Raw genomic sequence first — 14,667 nt, 5'->3', positions numbered from 1 at the left:
TTGTCTTGGGAAGCTGTTTTTGTTGTTGTTGTTGTTGTTGTTTATTAGCCAGTGTTCCTTTATTTCACTGGACTCATTTCCAATTAGTAGCTGTTCACCTCAGGGGAACATGATTAAGAGAGCTCTGGTTATCTGGGGGAGAGGAATTAAATTGTGGAAGTGCAGTAATAATGAACGAGGACTACAGGATCGCTTAATAAGCCTGCAGTTTCCGTATGCTTGCTTCTTCCTTACTGGGAATGAGCTCATGCCGTCGGACTTACCTGTCAGAGAAGTGCTCGGCATCACAGGCCTGGAACCAAGAGGACTGACGAATAGCCCTTTTGGTACCCCAGCGCTCTTTTCCTTTCAACTTAAATACTGAGTATGTGCTGTGTGACATCATGCACAGAGGTTGGCCTCTCTGTTCAGCAGCCCTGCGTCTGAAGTACGGCTTCACCGCTGACTAGCTGTGCGATCTTGGCAAATTACTTTTGTCTTTCTGAGCCTGTTTCCTAACCTGAAAATATGGATGATAGCACCACTTTGCAGAGTTCCCTTGAGCATTATGTCTGTAATGCATAAAAGTGACTGAATTATAGTGGTTCAATAAAAGTTCCTTTTCCTCTTTAAGAGGATTCAAACTAAAGATATCTTCCAGGTAAAGGTTATTCTATTGTGTCTGCCTCAACACCAGCAACAGAGCCCTTTTCCTTTTCAGGGTAGAAGGAAAAGAGAGTCACTTTTACTCTCCCGTAACTGATGAAACTGATGAAATCAGATAGTGCAGCAATTCCCAGAGAACAAAAGCTTCGTACAGATACACCCCATTCTGCTATTCCAAGATATACAGTAGCATCCTTACAATCACTGTCAGCCATACGGCAGTTGTGACATGGTTGTCATGACCCGCCTATGCGTAAGTTTGGTTATAACTGTTAATATTATCACCGCTTTAATTTAATTATGTGCATTGTTGGTTCTACACATGTTGTTTAATTGCCGTTTAAAATGTCTTCACAATTGCACTAGGATTCAACACTGAAAGGTAAAGTCACTGTGAATGCTGAAGGGCGCCGGAGCAGAGAAGCAGAGTATATACATTTGCTATTACTGAAGTGTAGATATTTCCATTCAAATTTTCTGGAACAGCAACAAATAAGGACCTAAACAGGAAGATCACTTCTAGATGGATTTTGGTTTGGTTTTGTAACTGAGATACCCTTGGAAAAACATGGACGTTGATGCCTCTGGATCAGAAAAGGATTCAGATGAGTTGGATTCTGAACATGGAGAAGTTTTTTTAAAAAATAACTTAAGGCCGGGCGCGGTGGCTCACGCCTGTAATCCCAGCACTTTGGGAGGCCGGGGTGGGCGGATCATGAGGTCAGGAGATCGAGACCATCCTGGCTAACACAGTGAAACCCCATCTCTACTAAAAATACAAAAAATTAGCCAGGCGTGGTGGCGGGCGCCTGTAGTCCCAGCTACACGGGAGGCTGAGGCAGGAGAATGGTGTAAACCCAGGAGGTGGAGCTTTCAGTGAGCCGAAATCGCGCCGCTGCACTCCAGCCTGGGCGATAGAGCAAGACAACGTCTCAAAAAAAAAAAAAAAAAAAAGCTTACCCAGTTTATTTTGCTATGTTTTATTTTTAATGTATGCTCAAGAGTGATAAGAGGTTTTTAAAAATGTGTCCAAGTGATCAGAAAGTCATGAACCATTGTTTCCTTGATAGTTTTTCCATTATTGGTGGTACATTAGAAAGGAAAGGCACCCTCCTGAAGAAAGTGATAAGCAACCCTCCTGAACTCAGTGGAGTATCCAGGAGACAGGAGTGTGCTTGGCAGTCAGAAATCCATGTGTAGAGATGACTTGTGCCTGTCAAGCACCTCCCATTCCTCATGGCATCTTGACCATTCTTACCAGCAGTTTACCGGGTATCCTGGAGTGGGTGTCCTACAGAACCAGGGCTGGAACAAGAAACCATTCTGTGGGTAGTAAGAGAGTGGGTCCAATGGTGCCAGCCATGCCAGGGGCTCAGAGAGAACCCTACCATGTGCTGCACCTGTGCCAGGTACCTCGGAGGTTGTCTCTAATCTCTGCAACAGTCCTGAAAGATTTCCACTAGGCCAGGTACTGCCTTTTTGGAAAACGCTCTGCTAGGATATAACAAACAATAAGAAACAGCCCTGTCCTTTAATTTTTAGTAATTTGTGTCTAGGAATTCATGCAACATGAAGGTGTTCATTTTTATCACAGTGATACTTATGATAGTGAAAAGTTAGAAGCAACTTAATGTCTACTCTAGGGATAGCATTCAATAAATTATGGTACATCCATATTTGGTGGAATATTATGCAGTCTTTAATAATCACAAAATTATAGAACAATCTGGGAAATGTTCATGTAGCCAATGAGAAAATAATACAATGTATGCCTTTTATGATTTCGAAGATATAAACCTGTTTAATGTGAGCCAGTATTAGAAAGGAATGCAAAAGAAAAAGTAATTGTGTTAGGATAATATAATCATGGGTAGGTGTTTTTCTCCCCAAACATTTCTTTTAAAAATAAAAAGACAAAGAAGAGGTTTCCAAGAAACTGAGTCAGTAGCTACAATAATTATTGAGAATAGAAATTGTTTTCAGACTGTACCTAGAATTACCCAATTGGATAAGTACCACATTGAGATGTTCAGGAAATTCTGGGTTTCTTTTTCTTCCCTCTCCCTGTCACCACTTGGAATTCGTAATTATCTATTTGCAGAGCAAACATGCAGTAGATTCAGGGAAATATCTGAGGCTTTGTACGTAAATGATGACAGTGTAAAAGGTATTTGTCCAAATTTACATTCATACAAAACATGGAGCTGCTATGATTTCAGAATAAATGTGTTTTAAATATTTTCTAAATACAGAGCTGTTGCAGTTCTAACAATACTTGGCTAAGAAAACTACATTTCTACGATAGGCCATAATTACTCTTTGGAAAATTATTGGGCTTTTAAAAATGCCTATCTGAAGATACTTGAAGAATGAGTTCCATTTTGCCCTTTCTTGCATCTTCAGTCTTTTCCATGACGTCCCTTTTTCCTTTCAGGGTGTGATTGATTTTTATTGTAGGACAAAAGGGCATAGCACTAAAGTCTACATACATAAGATCCTATGGTTAAGTTATACAGAGGGCTTTTGGTATACATGTTTATTTTCAGCCATTTGAATGTCTTTTTCTGTATATTAATTCGTTTGTTGGAATTTCAGTTCTACAATTCTGGTTAAAACTCATGGTCACTGGTCAATTGCATGATTAAATGTAGGAGATGGGAAAGGTGATAAGATTTAGTTAAATATTATGGATTTGCGCTTTCTCCCTTCTATGTGTTAGGCTGTGCTTCTGGTCACATTAATAAGTGGCCATTTTTCTGGAATTTGTACTCTTCCTGCTTCCTTTCATTACATTAGGCAAGGTTCCACTAGATGAGACATTTGCAGTCTTAAGACTTCCTGCCAGGGTTCAGACTTTGTATTTTTGACATTGAAGCTGTCGTGTTCCTGAAGCTACTTAATTAGAAACACATTCATTTCAGTGTACACTGGAAAAAGCTTGGACAGCAGAGCCAGGCACACTGGGAAGTTTGAGCGTTTGTGTAGCTGGCAGCTAAACTAATGGTTTACAGTTTGGGGAAAAAAAAATGTCACAGGGCATTTCCTTGCCCCTAGAAGCAAAGAGAAGTTGAATGCACACAGCAGATACCTTAAAAAAGAAAAAAAAAAAAAGAGAAGAAGAAAAGACAACTCCACTTTCACTGCAGTTGTGTATATAGTTCTTTCTTTAGCTATTATCAAATACAAAAGTCTTCTAGAATAGTTAGCAAACTGAGCTGCTAATATTCAAGTCTATTTTACATGTTCCCAAGACATATTATATTACTGCTGAGATCTGTGGTAAGGAGGACATTTTATATTCTGGGGAAAGAGGGAAAGAAAGGATTTTTGCTTGAATTTTATTTGTTGAATGGTAATGAGGGAATCATGCCCTTTCTTATTTTTAAGTGTTTGAGCAATTTAACAATATACATGTGATGTTTAGAAACCTCCCTTGCCTATCCATTGCTTTCAGGATAAAGCCTAAACTCCATAGTATTCAGTTGGAAGCAAACCTCTCCTGTCTCATTACTTACCAATCCTTGTTTCTCCAACTTTGTCCCCAAAGAGCCATCCTTGATCATCCACCTCTACTCTACCAGCTGCCCCAGAAGAAAAGTACCTGGTCACCCCAGTCTGAGTCAGGTATCTTTTCTCTAGGTTCACAAAATACCATCTGCACATTTCATAGAATACATCCCATACTAGAGAGATAGATGGAAAAGTTGCCAGTCACACCCTTCCTCACTCTTCCTTGACCTCCTTCCCCTGACCCAAAGGAAAGCATTGCACGGGAAGTGAGCTTGGGGATTTCAGGTTCTGTATTACAAAATCAGTGTGGTACAAAGGAAGAAATGCATATTTGGGAGTCAAATCCCAAGTCTACCACTGACTTTGTTTTGTGGTGTTAGGTAAGTGATTTAACCTCTTTAGGCCTAGTCCCTTCTCTGTAAAATGGGTGTTGTATCTATGGGTATTGCAAAGTTGTTGTGTGGATTAGAATAGATGAATTTAAACTTCCTCATATAATGTCTAGCACATTTGTTATTGGTAGGTAACATAAATGATAATGTATACACACACACACGTACACACCAACCCCTGAAACCAAAGGCAGGACCGGTGTATCCAAAATGCCCAGGTTTTAAACCCACTAGAGTGGAGTTCTCATGCCTTTGCTCAGTCACTGACTTAGGGAACCCGTGGCTCTGTGAATGAAGCAGTTGGCAGAGGCTTTCTGAATTATAGTGTCATGGGATGGCATGTGTGCAACTGGGGAGGAGATGCTTGCTGGCAGCTCTCCAAGTACTTTGTCCAATCAGAATGGACAGTTAGATCACATCTCTTGATGACAGAGGAAGCAGAAAATACAAAATATTCTTCTTTGAAACACATTATGCCCTTCATCCAACCTTAACTGCTTTTTCTGTTGTAATCATGGCAATAATCGTTCCCATTTGTATTAGAACTCTGCTGATCATTTAACTTATATTTTCTTTGATTCTAATAACAACATGCTGGCTGCAATCCAGGATTCCATTTTAAAGATAAGGCAACTGAGGCTGTGCAGTTGCAGAGCTGCTCTTTAGGGACTAATACCAAGGTTGATGCTCTTCCTGATACCCATGCTGTTTCCAATGCTGCCCACGTTTTGAAATTCTTCTGAAGTTTCAAGGCTTGGGAACAAAATGTCATATTAGGATTTTTGTTGTGAAAGGAAATGTAACTGTGCATACGTTTATTAAAACAGTTTTTCTCCAAATAGTGAACCATCTGTAATTTTCTGTCAGAAGCAACAGACATTAAAGCAGCTGTGTGTCTCTGTTTCTCTTCACAGCGCTCCCATGCCCTACCTCATAGGAATCCATTTAAGTTTAATGGAGGTAAGTTGGCTTCTTTCCTCCCCAGATGGCTCTACCTGGGGCTTTGTTTCGTTGTGTGGCGGTGGAGAGACCCAGTCTCGGCAGTCACAGCTCTGCATGTGGGAGCGTGCCGAAGCAGCACCTCCCAGGTGCACAGAGCTGAGCGTTCAGCTTGTACGCTCTGCATTGGACTCTGTTTTCAGGGTTTTCCCACTTTGCCTAGAGACTGTGGATTTTCACAGGTTGAGGGAGAGAGAGTCAAGGAGGCAGGAGGAAAGGGTTCTTTAAGGGTTTGAATGAGGGAAGGGAAATGATTTGCTTTTCAAAATGTTTGTTCTAATCGCTATAGCAATATTGCATTCTTCATTGTAGTAAATGTGATATAAAATGTACATAGAATCATGAAGAAGGAAATTAAAATTATCCACGATACCATTATTCCAGATTGAACCATTGTTAGCATTTTACTAATCTCCTTCTTAGTCTTTATTGTCTAAATATATGTTTTGTATAAATATGCATAATTGATATGCTTTGTAATTTTATGTCTTTAATTAACATGGCTTGGGAATTTCTACATGTTTTTATCTACTCTCAGTAATAATTTTTAATTTGCCACCTATCATTCCCACTATTTGGATATACCACAACGTAACCGTTTTCCTACTGTTGGACACTGAGGTTGTTTATAATTTTTCACTATTATAAATAGCATTTCAGCGAACATCTTTATGCATAAGGCTTTATCTGCATTTTGCCTCATTTCCTTAGCATAGAACCCCTAAAGTAGAAATGCTTGGTCAAAGCTATGCATCGGATGCCAGATTGCTTTCTGTATGGCTGTACCAATTAGATAGCAATTCTTTTAAAGGACTTTTCTGTGCTTTTGTAAGTGTCATTAGTTTGTAGACATGTACCCTAAGCCCTTTCCTCCTTAGGAGAGAGTTTTAATTTGTACTAGAGCAAAATGAGGCGTGGGGAGGGGGCTTGCCTGTGTTGCACAGGAGATAAGCTCTCAGAGGGAAAATCTACAGCCATGTCCGTCTGCGGTGGTGCTTTGCATGTCTTGAAGGAAGTGCTACTTCTCTTCTTCTGTTCCCTTCATTTCACGTCGACGAGGACCACCTGCTTCACTAACTGTTGCACACTGTGCTATTGTGCTTACGAAAATGAAAGAAGTTGGTTATCGAAAAACCTGTTTGTTTGACATTGAGAATCTTGATCAAAATAGACCACAGAAATCTGCTCAAATTTCTAATTTGACAGGCCGGCCATGTGGCTCCTACATTCTGTTAACAGTTCCTCCTTGTCATCACCCAGCCCTAAGCACATACAGTACACAGTTTATGGACTATCTGGGATGATGTATTTAGATCAGATTGAAGAGATTTCTTCTGTGTTTTACCTTTGTTTGTCAAGTTTGGGGGTCTATTCAAAGCTCCCGTATGAAAAACTGAAATTCAAAGTGAATACTTTCCAATGGACCGTTAGTGCCAATTGCTGTAGAGTTTGAAACACTAATATAACGACTATTTGGTCTATCAGAGTCCACAGTTCCCTCCCGCCTGCCTCTCCTCCTGCCTTCCAGACTGCTCCAGCACAGGCTTTTTCAGACTCCTTTTTATGTCCCAGCGCCTCAGCATTCTCCAAGTTTCTAGTTGTGTCTTTCTCTTCTTTTCTATGTGCCCTCTAGTCACCTTGTTTAAGGCCTTTTGCTTCAGCTACCAGGTCAATGTCAATGACTCAGCTGGGATTTTAATGCTGGTCTGCCTCTCTCTGAACTTCAGGTCCAAAGTTTAAAGTGCCAATTGGATTTCACCTGGATGTACTACAGATGTCTTCCCCAGTCTTCCCCAAACAATTTATTATCTATACACACACACACACACTCTCTCTCTCTCTCTCTCTCTCTCTCTCTCTCTCTCTCTCTGTAAGCCACTCCACTCCCCTTCCACTGTTCCAGGTTCCTGTGAATGGCACTACTGCCTTCAGTGACACCTAAGTGGGACACACTGATCATGGCTGAATGCTCTTCTTCCTCATCCTCTCTAAATACTCACAAAGCTCTAAAATGTCTCTCACCCTGTTCTTTCCTCACTGCCTTCATTGACACTTTGCTTTGCTTTCTTGGATTCTTGCAAAAGCCTTATTCATTTGATAAACAACATGAGGACCTCTTATGTTCCAAGCATTTTGCTAGGTCTTGGAGGTATGGAGATGAATATAAAGTTCAGTGCATAGTCACAACACTGCATGGGTTGCCCTTCACCCGGTCACTTGATAACCATGGGCTACATAATGCTTGGGGAGGAGCCTTCCAGCCTCCCCTACACAGTCCCTGGGTTCTGCACAGTCTCTCTGCTGCTGTCAAGCCTTCTGCCTGGTCACTGACCCATGTTAGCTCGTGCTCTTGCTGATCCCTAAACATACCCACATTCCCTCCCCTCTGCATGCATTAGCCCTGCCCTTCTCCGCCTCTTCCAAGAAGTCCTCCTGCTCTGTTTTCTTCTTTGACTTACGGTGCCTCTTGCTCTGAATAATAGCTGTTTGCTTCCTTGTCTCTCTCCATCATCCCCTGAAGGATGACTTCTTTGGGAACAAGGACTGTGCATCATTCACTGTGGTGTCCTCAGCACCTAACAGGATGCCACACAGGTGATATTCTCTGAGCAAATGCTTTGTGAAAAGAAGCGTTGAGTGAATGCTTGGAAAGCTGTAATTTGGAGCACATTTAGAAGCCCTCTAATAGGCATCACTGTTTTCAGGCAACCCAATGCCATAATTTTACTTACAGGTGTGGGAAGGGAATTTTTTACTTTTTATATAATTGTAAGTAATTTAAAATAAGGCCTTTTGTAGTAAAACATGGTAAAATATGCATACATTTTGCAGTTGAAACTTGAGACAGAGTTTTGCACTTACATGAATGGGTACAGGTCTCTTCTGCTCAGCCTTTGAAGGGCGTTAAGGGAGAAGGCTCAGGGGGTACTGGCCAAGATAGACCTTAGCCCTGCTGATTGACAGAGGCTGGGAAGGAGTTTGCTGTGCTGAACTCCTGTGTAGTCAGCACAAAAATAAAAACAAAACTGGGAGTTGCCCCACTCTTGAAACCAGCCAAGACACTTTCTGAACAAAGAAGTGCTTCCTGGGTGTGTGGGGCAGCCGTGAACTACCGAATCTTAGAATTCAGTCTCCTGACCTCCTCCCTGGAGTTTCAGCTCAGCTTCTGAGTGCCGTAGTTGTACTTTCTGATTGGGTTTATCTAGTTCCATTGTACCCTTCAGGTGAAAGGGATGCTTCCCCTGCGGTTTCCTGCAGGAACCTCCAATTCAGATCTGGGGCCAAAGGAAAGCTCTTTACGGAAGGTGCTCAGGAAGGCCCATCTCCTCTTGCTACACTAGTTTTCTTACTGGCAATTCAGCAAAAGGCTTATTTTTGACTGTCTTGTTATTTTTTCTTGAAAGCTATAGGCACCTTATTATGCCTTTGCATATGTGCCAGAATTTTTTAAACTTCAAATGAATGTGGCAGATGTTCATAAAAGTTTAGAAAAAGCTACCATAGGAAGACTTTTTAACCATTTTTATGACACTCAAATTTGTTGCACAAAAAGAAATATAAATTACAAACTTGCATTCTTATTTTTAAAAAGGTTATTTTGAGGAAATACCTAATTCTGGTTCATGCTCTTAAGGATGCCATTAAATGGTAACCTAGTCACCTTACAGAGTTCGCCTTCCTCCCAAAGTGACAAGTGTATACCTGATCGCCATTCTTCTGTCTCCTTCTGCCTGTTTATAGTCTCTCTCTCATTTAAGCAATCTGAGGGTAGTGGCATGTTAGCAGAATAGCCAAGGGTATTGGCATAGACCTAGTTTCTTCTTGGAGAGAATGATCGTGTTAGCTGGCAGCTAGGAAATCCCAAAACACGGCCAGATTCCACAGTGACTGTCCTTTCATTCAAGCGATCTCAATTTAGCTCAAGAGACATTTATGCAGCCCCTCTTCTGTGCCATCTCTGGTAGCAGGTGCCAGGTCATGTGTGGTCGATGGTGCTTCTCCTGTTTGATAAATGAAGACCTTCCTCCCCAAGCCTCACAAACAATGCTTTGTGTACAGACCTCAGAGTGACATGAGGGATGCATCCAGAAGGTATTTTCTATCCTTGGTGGTGGGATGGTCAGGAAGGAGAAGGGAAAGGTGACAGCAATGACAGTTCCAGACAGAGGCTCAGGTGGCTTGGAAATGAAGCTCCACCCATACACAGGGGCAGTAAAGTACAGCAGTTAGAATGTGACACCCCTGCTTCCTGCTTGCTTGATCGTGGGCAAGGTGCTTCACCTCTGAGTCTCTATTTTCTCACCTGTACACTGAGGATAATGGCTGTGTCTCCCTTATGGGAGAAAAGGGAGGAGCCAGTGAGATAATGCCTATCAGATGCCCAGCACAGTACCTGCACATAAAGAGCTCAACAAAGGTCAGCAGTCCTTGCTGGGTTTACTTCTTTGGAGGCCTTCAAGCCGTTTCCATTGTTAAACTGATGGCTTTGAAACTGTGTTTTGGGAGTTCTTGGGTTCCCAGGACCATCATCCTCATATCCTAGGGAAAGACAGTTTCAACACAATTGGTTTGTTCCTGCCTTGTTTCCTCCTGGTCTGCAATGCAGAGGCACGGTACCAGGCTTGGGAATGACACTTCTGTAGAATTTGACAAATGCACTTTCAAACCCCTGCCTGACCACTTCCCTGCTGTGCTAACTCCAGCCATGATACTTCATCTTCCTATATCTTACTTTCTTCCTAAGAGCTGAGTCCTGTATATGGACAGCATATACCAGTGTCTGGCATGTGGTGGGGACACAATATACATTCCTTTCTACAACAGAGTTCTGAGAGCTTTCTGTGTACTGGGCACCATGTTTATACTAGGAGCTCTGTATAGAAATGGTGAATGTGATGTAATCTCCACCTTCACAGGGTTGTGTCTAGACCAGATGCAGAACGTTATAAAGTAATTGTAGTGAATTTGGGATGCTGTAGGTTCTGGGAGGAGAGAGGCTGACCCTAGCCTTGAGAATAATGCTTCTCAGAGGAAGAGAATGCGCACACTGAAACCTAGCAGATAAATGTAAGAATTAGGTAAACCAGGGAACAGAGAGCAGCATCTGCAAAGACTTAGGTGTAGGCAAAGGGGGCTTTCCAGGAGGTATGAGTTAGTTCAGCCTCTGATAGGAGCATGAGCTGAGGTAGGCAGGCCAGGCCCAGCCCATCCAGGGCCTTGGAGGCTGCAGTAAAGAGTTTGAACTTTATAGGGCAATGGAGAGCCATTGAAGGGTGTAAATAGAGGAGGGACATGGTCAGGCCTTCTCCTTCTGGGCCATTAGAAGCACAGTCCTTCCATATAAAATGCTTGGAAACCACTTAACCATGTTAATAAAGTAAATTGATATTTGCAAAGATCAAGGTAATTCTTAAGGAAATTGCACATCAAAAACATGTACATAAAATTCAGATGGGTCAGTGTCCCAAACCTGAGCTTCTACATGGTTTCTTTGCTACCAAGCTGTGACAGATGTGTTTGTAGTGATGACTTTCTTCAAAGTATTAGCACCACTTTTACTAGATTGTGTCGTTTCTTCTCTGTTTTCAAGTACATTTTATGAATTAGCTATTCTTTCTACACCTCAGTTTAAGGGTATGAATGTATTTTATATACTATGTGGTAGTTCAAGGCAGTAGGAGCAGGGGGAGTGAGACCCAGGGACCAATTGGCAGGCCCCCAGCTGCTTCTCCCCTCCAATGCAATTTCAAGAGGCGAGTGATGGGTGCATGGGGAACTCCTAGCATTCTGCTCCTTTCACCATCTTTTATCTAGGAAGGCTTAGCCATGGGTCCCTAGAAGCCTGGTTTTGTAAATATACAAGTGCTTAAAACAGCACTGAGCCGCCCGTTGGAGGACAGCATCCAGGTGCCAAATCAAAGCTCATCTTGGTCTCTGGGATCCAGAGGCCACATTTGTCTGTGTCTACAACGAAGTTCCCAATTTAACTATGGAGCTTTTACACAAAATAATAGGATTCATTTATTTACAGGCAAGGGGAAAGTAATGGGGTTTTTTTCCTTTGCATTTCAAAGAACTGGAATTTCTGTCAATTGAGTTGGCACTATTTTAACTAGTTTTTTCTTTTCATTTTTCCCCTGGCATAGAAAGTCTTTCATGCTTTGTTCCTTTCTCTTTTTTTGATATTTATTTTTAAACAGAGTAAAGGAGAGTGTTTCTTGTTTACCATTGTACTATTTTGCTTCTTTGTAGGACTCCACATGTAGACAGAAGTAAGATGTAGTTCACATTTGTTAATGCTGCAAGTGATGCAAAATTCTGAGCCACAGTTACATCCAGGTATAAATGGTGACTTGTATATGTGTCCTCACAAGAATAGAGATGTTCCATGTGACATTTGTTAGTGCCAAGTGATCATATTCTTGCTTTATTGAAAAACAGCCTGGGCAACACAGACCTCATCTCTACATAAAATTAAAAAAAAAAAAAAGGCAGGTGTGGTGACACGCAGCTGTAGTTCCAGCTACTCAGAAGGCTAAGGCAGGAGGATCACTCAAGCCAAGCCCAGGAGTTCAAGGCTGCAGTGAGCCATAATTGTGCCACTGCGCTCCAGCCTGGGTGACAAAGACCCTGTCTCAAAATAAAATGAAATAAAAAGTGATATTTGCATGAAAAATTTCACCTGATAGTTTCATTCATAGGCTCATGGCAAGAAAGAGAAAGGGTTGGAGGAGACTTTAACATCTTTTGAGTACTTGCCAACCACTGTGCTGAGGACTTGACCTGTTTTAATGTTTGAGCATTCCTCAGACATTCTCTGCAAAGTAGGAGATATCCACACTTGCAGATGGGGAAGCTGAGGCTCTGAGAGGTAAAATACAGTTGGGCCTCTGCATCCACAGGTTCCATGTCCACAGATTCAACCAACCACAGATCAAAAATATTTGGAAAAAAAAAAAAAAAGGAAAGAATATAAATTAAAAAGCCAATACAGTATTGGCTATTTTTGTATAATATTTGTATAATTGTTGTATCATAGTTGTTATATACAGTACCACAACTATTTAACATTTACATTGTATTAGGTATTATAAGTAATCTAGAGACCATTTAAAGCATACAGAAGTATGTGCATTGGTTATATGCAAACATTATACCCTTAGGTATCAGAGACTTGAGCATCTGCAGATGTTGGTATTCACAAGGGCCCTGGAACCAATCCCCCTCAGATATTGAGGGACAACTGTAATTTGTACCCAGGCCTTCAGCTGTAAGGGGTTTATCAGCCCCCAGAGCTTCTGATCTGTGTACCCTCCCATCAGGTCATGTGGATTATGCCTGTGCCACCCAGTCCTGGGCAGAGTCCCCACCTGTCCTGGGCTTTTCCTTCTCAGTGCTGGGCACTGGGGATTGTGTTGAGGAGGGGAAAGGAGGGCTTGCAGCTGGTGGCCCCATATTCCTCCAGAGACAAGCTCTGAGTATACTTTGACTGGAACCTGGTTACTTGGCCTCGTCAAGTCTCCACTCTCTTATCTGTAAAATTAAATTGATATTATCCATATCAAAGACTTATGAGAATTAACTGATGTAGTTTATTCAGTTAGATCAAATGTGAAGGGCTTTTTAAAAATACTATGCCAAACATTCATCTTCCTAGTTACTAGTATAAAAATAAGAGGCAAAGTTTAAATCAGTGAAACCCTGGATGAAGATTGTTGTATTTTATAAGGAAAAAGGTAATTGAACAGTGGCTTGGCCCTGGAATTTCCTTAGCATGCTCTGTGTTCTCATGTACAGTCATCACTTACGAGTCTCGTACCATCCAGAAGGTTCCTACTGCAAACGCAGCAGGCTCTGCTCACCTTAGGCCTCGAGGAAGGCCCTGGATTGAACAGATGGATTTCCCTTAGAAGCTGTCTCCTCTTCACAGTAAGCATTTGCTTTTAAAATGAGTATGAATCTCAAATGCCACTTATCCTAATGGTGGAATTAGTTAATATAAAACAATTTTAAAAGCTCTAGTAGTAATTTATGTATTCAAAGGGAACTAGTACTTCTGGCTGAGTTAAGTATCTCTCGTAGTCAGTACATTTTCAGTCTAACTTGTCATGAGGAAACATTCTCATGTCAGATGGAATAGTCCTCTGTTACAGATGAGAAAAACTCAGTAATGATGAGAATCCCAGTAGAAGAGGCGAAACCATCATTGATACTTTCATTTTCGTATTTTCCTATCATCATTTATGTCGTTATATATAGCTTGCATTTAGCAATGTTAAAACCGACTTCGGAGAAAACTTAAAGTTTATAAATTGTTGCCAAGAGAAGCTTGAATGAGTCAAATTCCTGCCAGACTGAGGTAAGCAGCAGTGGACAGCGAGCGGGGGGCTGTGTAACAGAGAGTTCCTGGGCACCGGAGTCATACAGACCTGAGTTCACATTCTAGTCTCACCACTACTAGGTCACTTTAAACAAGCACTTTTATGTATGTATTCATTTTTATTTTTGTGATGGAGTCTTGCTTTGTTGCCCAGGCTGGGGTGCAGTGGCGCCATCTCAGCTCACTGCATCCCCCACCTCCTGGGTTCAAGCAGTTCTCCTGCCTCAGCGTCCCGAGTAGCTGGGACTACAGGCGTGTGCCACCACACCCGGCCTAAACAGACTCCTTTGTTTAAATCAGAAATCTGTTCCTCAGAGGAAAAGGGTATGGTTACTACGTCACACAGTTTGACCACTTTGCCCAAAACTGCTCTTTTGCTATCCTCTTAAGAGATTCCTGTTGGAAACAACTATACATAATAATCTTGACCATTGAATGAGGGTCTACTAATGTACATGCCGCTTTAGCCGTGTAATTTCTCATTGCCACCACTTTGAGAGAGGTGCCTCTGTTTTGCAGATGGGTATGTGAAGGTGCCTCTTTGAGCCCCAGACTCCTCACTGGTAAAATAGGTAGTTGCCCCATTTCATAGGCGTTTTCAATGAAGAGTAAATAAGAAGGTACATGAAAACACTCAGATTGGTGCCTGACACACGTTGGGTGCCAAATAAATGGAAGTGATTATCAATATTTTATAGGTGTAGAATTGATATGCTTCCCTTACAAAGAAACTAAAAGACA

The 14,667-nt window shown here is 41.7% G+C and overlaps 1 protein-coding gene across 14 annotated transcripts in view; it reads left to right on the top strand.

Moving 5' to 3' along the window:
- LOC105463895 (DENN domain containing 1A) overlaps positions 1-14,667 on the top strand; it is a 547,224-nt gene that overhangs the window by 314,748 nt on the left and 217,809 nt on the right. For all 14 annotated transcript variants that reach the window (XR_011612854.1, XM_071078302.1, XM_071078304.1 and 11 more), the window contains one exon: positions 5,462-5,507. Coding sequence is in view for 13 of the 14 variants with exons in the window: in XM_071078302.1 (XP_070934403.1) it covers positions 5,462-5,507 (46 nt within the window). In the remaining variant the exon portion in view is untranslated. The remainder of the gene's footprint in view (positions 1-5,461; positions 5,508-14,667) is intronic.

The sequence above is a fragment of the Macaca nemestrina genome, chromosome 14 (genome assembly GCF_043159975.1).
Source record: "Macaca nemestrina isolate mMacNem1 chromosome 14, mMacNem.hap1, whole genome shotgun sequence".
Taxonomy (NCBI): Eukaryota; Metazoa; Chordata; class Mammalia; order Primates; family Cercopithecidae; genus Macaca; species Macaca nemestrina.
Note: the sequence above shows the minus strand (reverse complement) of the source record. Positions and strands in the feature narration are given on the sequence as shown.